This window comes from Myxocyprinus asiaticus, chromosome 45 (assembly GCF_019703515.2).
Source record: "Myxocyprinus asiaticus isolate MX2 ecotype Aquarium Trade chromosome 45, UBuf_Myxa_2, whole genome shotgun sequence".
Taxonomy (NCBI): Eukaryota; Metazoa; Chordata; class Actinopteri; order Cypriniformes; family Catostomidae; genus Myxocyprinus; species Myxocyprinus asiaticus.
Window position 1 is genome coordinate 6,794,836 of NC_059388.1, and position 12,235 is coordinate 6,807,070.

The window sequence follows — 12,235 nt, forward strand, 5'->3', positions numbered from 1 at the left end:
TTTTACTTTATTAAAATATGTGGTCATTTATCCCAACATCCCAAGTCTAGTCACTTTTCGAGCAACCACTTTTTTCAGAAATAACCACTAGATGGTGCCATAAACATGTGAAACTTATATACCATAGGTTTTTTTGGCTCTTCAGCTTGAACAGAGAGTGAAACAGGAGCCGTCAAACATTGTGTATCATATTTGATACACACAGCTTTACAGGGTTATACTTGACATGACCTGTAAAAAAACCTCGGCGATCCTAGACGAGATGCTGGAAAAACAGCGCGGACAACACAAAATTTGCTGTGTGAACGGCCCCTCAGATAAGCACAGAAATTACACACTTCAGCATTAATTGGAAATGGAAGCCATATTTAATAATCCACAATGAATACATAAAGTCCAGTGTGGAAGTGTCTTTAATTGCATAATCACAAACTTCTTTTTAAAATATGCAGCACTCATTTGCAATGCCGACCTTCACATTTTTTTTTTTTTTTTTTTTTAAGAAATATAAACAAAATGATATTACTAAAATTATATGATCTCATACTAAAATTGCTCATCTGAGTTTCCATGAAAATAAGCAAATGGTGATATTAACATGTTTTATCAGGTTATGACTGGTCCATTGGCCTTAAACATAGTATTTTGTGTGCCAGAAATCTAAACTGTTTGTTGTATGGCCTATTGTTAGTGTTATCATGTAATAATGACGTATTTAAATACATTGCCTAATTACATACATACTGTAAATAATATGTATGTATTCTATTATCCTTACATATTATTAGAAATGTATTACATAAAAAGTAATACCTAGTTTCCACTTTCATTTCCCACAGACACCAAGTGAAATGTAGCATGTGGTTTAAAATTGTAAAAAAATAAGAAAAAAAAACAAAACAAAAAAAATCACTACTAACAAAAATGTTGCATTTGGAGACAACTGAAATAAAGTTGAACTCATATGACAATTGTAATGACACAACTAGAGTTTGGCCTTTACAGCAGAGTTTGAACTGAAATAGAGGTGTTTCTGTAGAAATGATAAAATCTTCTCCCATGCGTCCTCTTGTGCATATGCATGCGGTTTAGTCTGTCCACCCCACAGCATGACAACTGAAGAAACAATAACACACATGTTCAGATGTTTACTCACACTGATACATGCACACAATCACACAGATACAGTAAAAATGTATAAATATCAACATTGGAAGAGGACACATCCACTGGATAAATTGGACTTTTGATTAAGCATGCGTACTTTTCTCCTTTGTGTCTTGCAGGATGAAATTGCTTGCACGGAAATGAGGTGTGTAAGGAGGTTCGATCAGATGACCAGCGCAAGGATACGTCAGGACTTCCAACAAGTGATGATTTCCTGCTATCTTCATCATCATCTCCATCTGAGTCAACATCAAAGACCCAGTCCTTGTCAGATTATTTTAATCATGGGATATTATGTTCTGATAATTTTTCATGAAAACAAAGATCAAAAGGTTTATCACAGTAAACTTTTGAATTACACCACTTCCTGTTACCAGAAAACATTAGTCTTCTTTTTGACAACTAATTACTACATTTAAATGCACAGTTAGTCCATATGCTATTTAAGAATTCCTGAAGCAATTCAGTCAATCCAAACACTCAATGTTTATCATCAGCAGAACAAGTGCTCATAAGGATACTCGACACCAGTTATTAACTGTTTTTTTATTTCGTTCTACCATTTGGAAAGTAGGCCGCATGATACTGGAGTCAGAATGTAAAAATACTGTTTCTGCTCAGAACGAACCATATTTTGTTTCTATTCCCTGGTGAGAACACAACATTACAGTTGATAATATACATAGTTGTGTAAATAATTTAATATTTAAAGTTATATCAGGCATCCTTTTGTTTGTTATGTTTTGTAATATCAGGGATCCCACACTTTTTAACCAACACATTTCCATGACCTTTCCAATCGTTTGTGATTACTGGATAAGGTTTTATAAAAATAGTTTCACACTGATTCGTTAATGACAAACTAAATTTGTGAACAGGTTTTACCAATTTATTAAAAGAACCAACTCGGGGGGCCTGGGTAGCTCAGCGTGTATTGACGCTGACTATCACCCCTGGAGTTGCGAGTTCGAATCCATGGCATGCTGAGTGACTCCAGCCAGGTCTCCTAAGCAACCAAATTGGCCCGGTTGCTAGGGAGGTTAGAGTCACATGGGGTAACCTCCATATGGTCGCTATAATGTGTGATTCTCGCTCTCGGTGGGGCGCGTGTTGAGTTGTGCGTGGATGTCGCGGATAATAGTGTGAAGCCTCCACAAGCGCTATGTCTCTGCGGTAACGCGCTCAACAAGCCACGTGATAAGATGCGCGGACTGACGGTCTCAGACACGGAGGCAACTGAGATTCGTTCTCTGCCACCCGGATTGAGTTACTACACCACCACGAGGACTTAGAGCTCATTGGGATTGGGCATTCCAAATTGGGGAGAAAAGGGGAGAAAAAAAAAAAAAGAAAAGAACCAACTCAAAAGAATGATGCACTCACAAATCAGACATTACTATGGCTATACACAAGAACAATATCTAGCCGAGTAAATATTTAAGAGGAGAGCATTTTAACTATGAAAATTGGACTTTGAAAAATGACATGAATTAAGATTCTATTAATTTCCATGACTTCTTACTTTAAACATTCATTTTAAAATGCCCTGATATTTGTAGGTTTTCCAAGACCCTGGAACCCTGTAACATGTTCACTGTGACAGTACTGAAAGATATGACTCACATCTTCAGCTGATTCAACCGAAGCCCAACTCTGATCATCATCAGCATTCACCAACAGAATTGGACATTTTATTCTCCCAACCTGGGTGCATTTTAATAAAACACACAATCTACGTTACAATATATATATAGTGTCAAGAAAAAGTATGTGAACCCTTTGGAATTAGCTGGTTTTCTATATTAATTGCTGATAAAATGTCATCTCATCATAATTAGTCACAAATATAGACAAAGCACAATGTGCTTAAGCTAACAATGCCCTCGTTCCCAGATGTACAGTAGTATTTTATGTCCGTGCATGTAGTCATATTACTTACCAGTACACTTAAAGAACATATTTTAACAGCCGAGAACAATGTTCTTCATCAAATGCATTACATACTCTGCCAGTATACGAATTCAGACGCAGCTGTTGTACTCACATCCACTTTGAGAGTCGGGTCTGAGGGAATCGGTAAGATTAGGTGTCTGTGGATAACCTGGTTGTCTTCATTTACTTGTAGTTTATTCACATGCCTGCAATTAGCATAGTTTGTTAGTGTTTATCATTCAGAACAGACATTTATTTCGAAAATTTTGAGTATTGACAAATTAATTGTTTCATATGGGAGATTTAATCACTTTGAGTAGGAAAACCGCAAGCATGCAAAACTGCACAATGAAACTGAAAATAGTTGAAGACCCCTGTCTACGAACAGTTTCTAACAACTGACCAGCAGTGAGCTTGATACTACTATTCAGCAACAGTTAAATGGGTGAAAAATTATTAATAAAACTTTATTGATAAAAGAAATCCATTATAATATAACGATCTGAAAAACTGCACAGGAAAGTTTTAGCATCCAAATACATGATGATCACAGTGGATATTTTAGTTATTTGTGTTATTGAAGTAACACTACGTTGCATCTACATTAGGAGCTGCATGTCACCTCAGAACATTCATTAATAGGAGGTTAAACTTCAGCAACAGACAGTAAAAGTTTCCTACTTTATTTTTGAACAGAAATTAAGTGGTAAGCCTACTAAAATAGAATTTGCGTCGGCTAATTAACATATTTTATAATAATAATAATAGTATTAGTACAACTGTGTATGCATTTAAAAACAAAAGATGACTTAAAATGTAGGGGCCTGGGTAGCTCAGCGTGTATTGACGCTGACTACCACCTCTGGAGTCGTGAGTTCAAATCCAGGGCATGCTGAGCGATTAGTGGTACTCACTCTCAATGAGGCGCATGGTAAGTTGTGTGTGAATCGCGGAGAGTAGCATGAGCCTCCACGTGCTGCGAGTCTCCGCAGTGTCATGCACAGCGAGCCACGTGATAAGATGCGCGGACTGACGGTCTCAGAAGCGGAGGCAACTGAGACTTGTCCTCCGCCACCCGGATTGAGGTGAGTAACTGCGCCACCACGAGGACCTACTAAGTAGTGGGGATTGGGCATTCCAAATTGGGAGAAAAGTGGATAAAAAAAGATGACTTAAAATAATATGCCAGAGACCTGAAACATCATGAGTTGGCTTTTGATGTATCCGTCAGAATCTTTTTAAATGAGTAACCAAATTTCTTTAATATCAATCAATTGTCATGAAATGGAAAATAAAGTGGCTGAATTCACTGTGCAGTGTGACAAAAACAGACACGCAAGATAAATTACAATAATTTATGAATTTGAAATTAACTGACGCCTACTATTAATTTAACATTAAAGTTATTAATGTTGTTAATGGTAAATACAAGTAAAGCCGTATGGTTTTTGTTTTTGTGACTATAAACATTAGTCAAGAAATCTAATTCCAATATCATTAATTAGCTACCTGTTTGTAGGCAATTGTGTTTAGGCAAAATGTCTGTGATGGTGGGGTGGGGAGGGGGTCCTTAAGAAGAAATATGATTGGGGTCCAGAGCTTGGAAAAGGTTGAGAACCACTGCTTTAGATGAGGTTAAGTCAGGTTGTATGTTAATAATGATGTTTGATGTCCACTCACTTTTTCATCTCCTCAAAAACTTCAAAGAGGGATTTATTAACAGGAACCACATGACTTCCATTGATACACACACAGCACTTGGGCTAAAAAGACAGTAAAAAGAGTTACGAGTGACCAAAGTTAAGACAAAATACCAAAAGAATACCAAAAAGCCACATTCAAAATGTAGGTAAATGTGTGTGTGTGTGTGTGGGTCAGGTTTTGCCTACACTCTGGGGAAGAAATGTCCTTACAAAGATAGTTCAACTTGAAATAACCTACATTGTGTGGACCAGCAAATGTTCCCAATGAGAAAAATGGTTTAGTAACCATACTAAATAATGTTGTATTGAAAATGTAAAACTGCAGAAAGACTTGTGAAAATGTTAGAGGACAGAAAATATAATTAGCTGAGTATAAAGATAATACATGTCAATGGAAAGTCCCCAACATAACAGAAGAACAAACAAGTGTACAAACGTGTGTGTGTGTGTAAGCCAAGAAAACCTTGATGACTTTGGAGTAAGCCGCCATGATGAGTGTGATTGCACTTCCAAATGACAGTCCAAGCATAGCCATGCGATCCTTGTGTACCTTTGGATGATTCTGCAGGATCTGGTATGCTTCCTACAGGAAAAATGTATCTAGTATTAATAATAATTATAAGTAATAATTACAATTTATAAAGGGCTTTTCATTGCAAGGCAATCCTTTGGCATGCAACAAGGAAAACAAGCCTGCAGAAAGGCTTGCTGGTAACAGTGAGTTTTGCTGTCTCTTGAAAGCTTCAAGACAGTCTGCATTGCGGAGATGAGAAGGCAGGGAATTCAAAACACTTCAGGAGGAAAACGACATTTTACTGTGGATGAGAGGCATAAACATAGCAAAGTTAATGCAGTTTAAAATAAAAATGTGAATATTTGTCTTATTTTTTATTTAACATAAAAAAATGTGCATTCGAATGCAAAAATCATGAGGCGCCGCGGATGGCTGCCTCGGTGTGGAGCTCCTCAGTTCTTTTGTTGTTTTTGTTAGTTTGTCCTCTGTTTAGTAATCTTTTTCCAGTCAGTTTTAACAGAAACGAACTGCTGAACATTCGACAGCATGTACCAGACAATCTTTTCCCGGTTTTCAAATATTCAGACGTTTTGCTAGACATCTTAGTTGGAGGCGCAGCTCTGCTGTTCAAGAGACGCAGGCGAGGGAGACGAGCCGGTGTGCTGGTCAAACTCCGTCGGCACGGATTTCGAACAGCGCTGCCGAGTATTCACTTAGCGAATCTCCGCTCTCTTCCTAACAAAACAGACGAACTACATCTTCTCACACGCACAAACAAGGACTTTTCAACCTCTGCTGCCTTGTGCTTCACAGAAACCTGGCTGAGTGAAGCCATTCTGGACAGCGCGTTTCATCTGCCCGGCTTCCAGCTGTTCAGAGCAGATCACATCACAGCGTTAACGGGGAAAAAGAGAGACAGTGGAACATGCTTTTATATCAATGAAAGTTAGTGTACAGATGTAACAACGATAAAGAGGATGTGCTGTCCTAATTTGGAAGCGTTCTTTATTAACTGTAAGCCATTCTACTCGCCACGGGAGTTTTCCTCGTCTATTCTGGTGAGTGTGTATATCTTTCAGAAACAAAAGACGAGGAAGGCTTCAGGCCCAGATGGCATCTCACCAGCGTGTCTTCGATCCTGTGCTAACCAGCTGGCCCCCATCTTCACACAGATCTTCAACAGAGCAGTGTGAAGTCCCATGCTGCTTCAAATGCTCAATCATTATTCCTGTCCCAAAGAAACCAAAAATCACAGGACTTAATGACTACAGACCTGTCGCCCTGACGTCTGTGGTCATGAAATCATTTGAGAGACTGCTGTTGGCCCACCTGAAGAACATCACTGGACCCTTTCTAGATCCCCTTCAATTTGCTTATCGAGCAAACAGGTCTGTGGATGATGCAGTCAACACAGGATTGCATCATATCCTGCAACATCTGGACAGACCAGGGACATATGCAAGGATCCTTTTTGTGGACTTCAGTTTGGCTTTCAACACTATCATCCCAGCTATACTCCAGAATAAATTACACCAACTCTCTGTTCCCATGTCTATCTGACAGTGGATTACCAGCTTTCTGACGGACAGGCAGCAGATTGTGAGACAGGTGAAACTCACTTCTAGCACCTGTACAATCAGCACTGGTGCCCCCCAGGGATGTGTGCTCTCCCCACTACTCTTCTCCCTCTACACCAATGACTGCATCGCCAAGGACCCCTCTGTCAAGCTCCTGAAATTTGCAGACGACACCACTGTCATCGGCCTCATCCGAGATGATGATGAGTCTGCATACAGAAGGGAGGTTGAACAGCTGGCTGTCTGGTGCAGTCAAAACAACCTTGAGCTGAACACGATCAAAACGGTGGAGATCATTGTGGACTTTATGAGAAACACCCCAACACTGACCCCCCTCACCAACAGCACTGTGGCAGCAGTGGAGTCATTCAGGTTCCTGGGCACTACCATCTCACAGGACCTGAAGTGGGAGACACACATTGACTCCATTGTTAAAAAGGCCCAGCAGAGGTTGCACTTCCTTCACCAGCTGAGGAAATTCAACCTGCCACAGGCGCTGCTGATACAGTTTTACTCGGCAGTCATTGAGTCTGTCCTCTGCACTTCAGTAACTGTCTGGTTTGGTTCAGCTACGAAATCAGACATCAGAAGACTACAAAGGACAGTTCAGACTGCTGAGAGGATTATTGGTCTCCCCCCCCCCCTTCAAGAACTATACACTTTCAGAGTGAGGAAAAAGGCTGGAAAAATCACTCTGAACCCCACTCATCCTGCCCGCTACTTTTATGAACTGTTGCCTTCTGGCCGACGCATCAGAACTCTGAGCACCAGAACAGTCAGGCATAGGAACAGTTTTTTCCCTCAGGCTATCCATCTCATAAACAGTTAAACTGCCCCATTGAGCAATAACTATGTGCAATACACAGTTTAGTATTTCTTATATTTATCCAACACACCCAACCTCTTCTGCCATTTCATTCCTCTGAAAAACATTTGCACTGTACATAACAGATTTGTATTTGCACTGTACATAACAGATTGTATTAGATTTGCACTACCCATGTGTATGTGTGTGTGTATGTATGAATGTGTGTGTCTGTACATATGTGTATAATTCGTTTTATTTATTTATTTATTTATTTTTTATTATCTATGTCTTGCTGCTGTTTTTGTATTGTTTTTTATTGTTGTACACTAGAAGCTCCTGTTACCAAGACAAATTCCTTGTATGTTTAAGCATACTTGGCAATAAAGCTCATTCTGATTCTGAAAAACTGTGCGTTCTGATTTTTATAATTTTGGTCATTTTTAAATGGAATATTGTTATTTCGTTTTTCAGCCCTTTTGACAGCCCTAGTCCACTTTAGATTTGACAGCAATGTAGTGTGCTTTTGTTTATGTTCTGATTAGAATTCTTCCAGTGCTGTTTTGGATCAACTGAAGCTTATTTAGGCCTTTCCCTTGCAGACCGCTTAAGACAGCATTGCAGTTATTGAGACGAGAGAACACAAATGCATAGATAAGCTTCTCAGCATCACCAAAACTAACTGATGACCTCAGCCAAGAAATGTTTTTTAGGTGAAAGTAAGCCTATAACCAAAAACATCAACGATGATCCATATTATGAGCAAAGATGTAGATTACCTCAAAGTAAGTGGAGTCAACATCTGCCGTTCTCAGCTCATCTGGAGCGAGATACTCTAGTGCAAGTGATGCAAAGCCATGAGATGCAAGCAGTGCAGAACGATACTCGACCAAACCTCCACCTCCTCCCCACAGGTCCAGAACTCCAGGGTACGGTCCTAGGCCTAACACACACACCAATTTATACCACGTCATTGACATAAGACAGATGACCTGAAAGAAACCGACCCCAAAGGACAATTGGGAATATGGTTAAATGTAACCTACATGATTCTGACTGATGATATATGCTGACATATGTGTATGTACCTGGGGGCAGGAATAATGTTCCTCGTACTCCTTTCTCCCTGACATCCACCCTCTGCACACCTGGTGCCATGTACCAGCGCTCTGTTTCACAGGTTGCCAGGGCTGTTTTCTGGTTGAAACCTTGAGTTAGGTGCCCATCGTATACTGAAATGTGAACTACCATTGGTGTGAGGACGTCTCTCTTACGCAACCTTGAATTAAGAGATCAGTGGAATTACGAAAGGGGTCCAGTTTGGGGCTATGAAAGGGGCCCTTGGTACAAAAAGGTCTAAAATACCTGAGTCCACCTCGGCTTCCTGGTACGGGCCTCATGCTCCACAGCAACCCCATCGGCTCTATGCCTTCATAAGTGCCTCCCAAACTTTCCTCTTTGACCACTAAATGTCAAAACAGTGGGGAGGAAAGTAAAAAGTGTTTATCTGTACAGCAAAAAGAGGCGATTTCCCTGACATAAAATTATTAATCCGTGTTGTGGTGTTGTAAATTTAGTACTAGTATCAATTATGCGCATGTGTGACTGATTCAATACATGTCATAAAAATCTCACAAGGTAACCAATGTTGGCAACCCTACATAAGCCAATCCTATATTCCCAGTGGAAAATCGACAAATAACACCTGTCACTGTTCCATGTTCATCACTCTTATAGTGTCCAAACGCCTCCCAGAAGTCCTTGTCTTCTGACAGATGTATAGAATGAAGCGTCACCTCTTGGTTTGGCAACAAACTCATTACAACAATCTGAAACTTCTCATCTACCAGTCCTCGAGTGGGCTGCACAGACAGCATTGGACATGTCCCTGTCTCAATGCTCAGTGTCCTAAAGAGAGTTTATATAAGCGATTAAGAACTGTATGAAAGATTTCAAAGAATTCTCTATACAATTATATTGTGTATACACTTCAATTGACCAATTCCACTGACGTTGATGATAAATATACAGGGTTAAATTAGAGGTTGACCTAAATGGGTATTTTAATGACCGATGTCTAGAGAGCAGGCAACTGATGGTCGAAATAATAACAATATACTATGATACCTAAGGTGATTTAATAATAGCAAATGAGATGTAGGCATACACAAAATTGCTGCTTTGACGCTTTACACAATATTTACTCAAAATTTGCTAAAGTATAATTAAAACCGATTTAATTATTCATCGACAAGACTGTCAGTTGATTTTGGATAGGTAACTTCTGTTTATTAACCACGGATTATGTTGATAATCTAAAAATGGCCAACAATCTGCTGAATAATCGACTTGGTCGATATATCTCCTATCATAGGTGCTTGTGAAACTGCTTTAACCATTGATCACTGATTTCACCAAATTACCATACTGTTATTTTTAATGCAGTAAAACTGTGAAAAACCTTTTACTAAACTAAAATAAATTCAACAAACCTTGCTGAAACAATTCTAATGGTTTCCACTACCAGTGGCACCTGCAGCTGTACAGCTGTACGCACTGTGTGTACCATGAGCGCTCCGACTAACATGAGAAATATTTTCTCTCAGAATATTTCATCAATCATGAAATGTGTCCCGTATTTCTGTTGGCTGTTTAAAAGAACTAGCAATGCCCAATTTGCGAATGAATCATTCTTTTGAGTCAGTTCTTTTCAGTGAATTGGCCAAACAGGCTTGGAAAACGGACTGAATCGATTCGTGATTCAGTATAATTCGTTCGGACCACTCTCTCACTGCATCATTTGGAGTGGGTTCTCACACAGTAAAACAGTATCGAGATATTTACGAATACAGAGAACAAACAGTGCTGGATACAGTGGAAACTTACCTACAATCAAAATTAAACAAAAAGCTGTCTTTTAGAGAGGTAACTTTGAGAAACTTCAGCTAGTGCTGTGTCATGTGAACAAGGGGCTGTTCAAACTGAATGTGTTTTTGTGTCTGCTCGCGCTGTTTTTCAATCGTTTTCCATGTAAACATTTGCTAGATAGATATCTTTTGACAGCTGTGTCACGTTTCACTGTGTTTTAGCATTTCTCACGGGAGCGCTGCCTTTTTAGATGCTGTGTCAAGTTAAAAAGAACTTCTTCAACTGATAAAAACCCGTCTCGCGACACCTGCGTTCTGCTCTATTCGTTGTTGTGTGTTTTGCTTTTTTAGCACGAAAACGCGTCTGTCTGAACGGTTACTGGAAGAAATGCTTTAGCCAATAGTTACATGAATGCTACTCATACTCAAGAAAATAAAACTAATGCTTATCTCAATGTTACCAGAATTGAACGTTTTGGTGTTGTTTTTGCTCTCACGGGGGAGCATGCCCCCGGACCCCCCTAGATATAAGGTTTATTAGGCAGATTTCTGTGCGTACCCTCAGATTAAATCCTGCAGGCGCCCCTGTCCACTACATACCATTACAAGTGTAGTGTGTTTTGGGCCATATTCTATTAGGATTTAATGGTTCATATTGGTTTCCATTACAGATTGGTCCCTAATGGCATCAACTAATAACACGCCAACACATTACCAGTAGAAACCCAGGGCAGGGACCAATAAAACCAATACAATTCCCATAACCATTAGAATATCTGTGAGGATTTCTGTTGTTGTTGTTTGTTTCAACAAGGAAATGAGAAATACTTTTTACACTGTTTTAGGCAGATCCCATGTCAATTTATTACAGTAACTACATTAACTATGATGTTTAAACCATAGTTACCATGGTGAATTTTTGTTAGGGACATGCCTGCAGAAATAATAACTCTACCTCACAGGAGCCAACATGACTTTAGATCAGATGTTTCTCCTGAGATGAATGTCAGATATCAGACTCTGGTCAGAGTTTACAGCGTATGGTCTGTGCAAACAAACAAAAACAACAACAACAACAAACGAATGTTAAATGGTACTCCGGTCCTACAAACTGCACGTTACATGTCATCATCACACTAGAATGAAAACATAACACAACTGACGTGCATATGAGTTAAAGCTGTGTTTGGTTATTGAGTTGATTAAACCGGAAGAGATGCGTGCAAAACAACGAATAAATGAATCCGACTGAGTGGTTTACCTTCAGAAAATCAGTGTTAATACGGAATAATTCAGAAGATATCTTCAAGAGTCGTCAGAAGTTTAGGATGTCCAAATATCTGTAATTAAATAAACACATCCGGTCCAGAAGTGCAGTGCTTGCGCAAGCATTATGCTGATTGTGAAATACTACCTTTGACACCGAAACAGTGTTTCTGGGTTTACAGCACAAAAGAGAATGTTTAGAAACCTGTAGAGGACATTGTCTTTCTTCAAATGTCTTAAATTTAGCTAAAACCTTTTTAATCGCAACTGTTGACTTTCTAAATCCTATATAAAGAGGAAGTTTAAAACACCAAAGGTGATTTTGTGTGCGTCTCTGCCTTTTGTTCTCGTTGTTTTTCTAAGTAAACATGCTTTAGGGCGCTACTCGGCCCGGGCCTCATGCG

The 12,235-nt window shown here is 39.4% G+C and overlaps 1 protein-coding gene across 1 annotated transcript; it reads right to left on the reverse strand.

Annotated features, from left to right (window-relative positions):
• Positions 1 to 345: 345 nt before the first annotated feature.
• On the reverse strand, positions 346 to 11,905 carry LOC127434880 (peroxisomal succinyl-coenzyme A thioesterase-like). Its single transcript, XM_051687927.1, has 12 exons — positions 11,827 to 11,905; positions 11,521 to 11,610; positions 9,404 to 9,606; positions 9,064 to 9,163; positions 8,787 to 8,977; positions 8,478 to 8,641; positions 5,266 to 5,385; positions 4,780 to 4,862; positions 3,212 to 3,305; positions 2,791 to 2,871; positions 1,265 to 1,406; positions 346 to 1,116 (listed from the first exon to the last, which is right to left on the reverse strand). Exons 2-12 carry the CDS (start codon positions 11,535 to 11,537, stop codon positions 986 to 988), a joined length of 1,326 nt encoding a protein of 441 aa, XP_051543887.1. The 5' UTR covers positions 11,538 to 11,610; positions 11,827 to 11,905; the 3' UTR covers positions 346 to 985.
• Between the last annotated feature and the right edge of the window lie 330 nt (positions 11,906 to 12,235).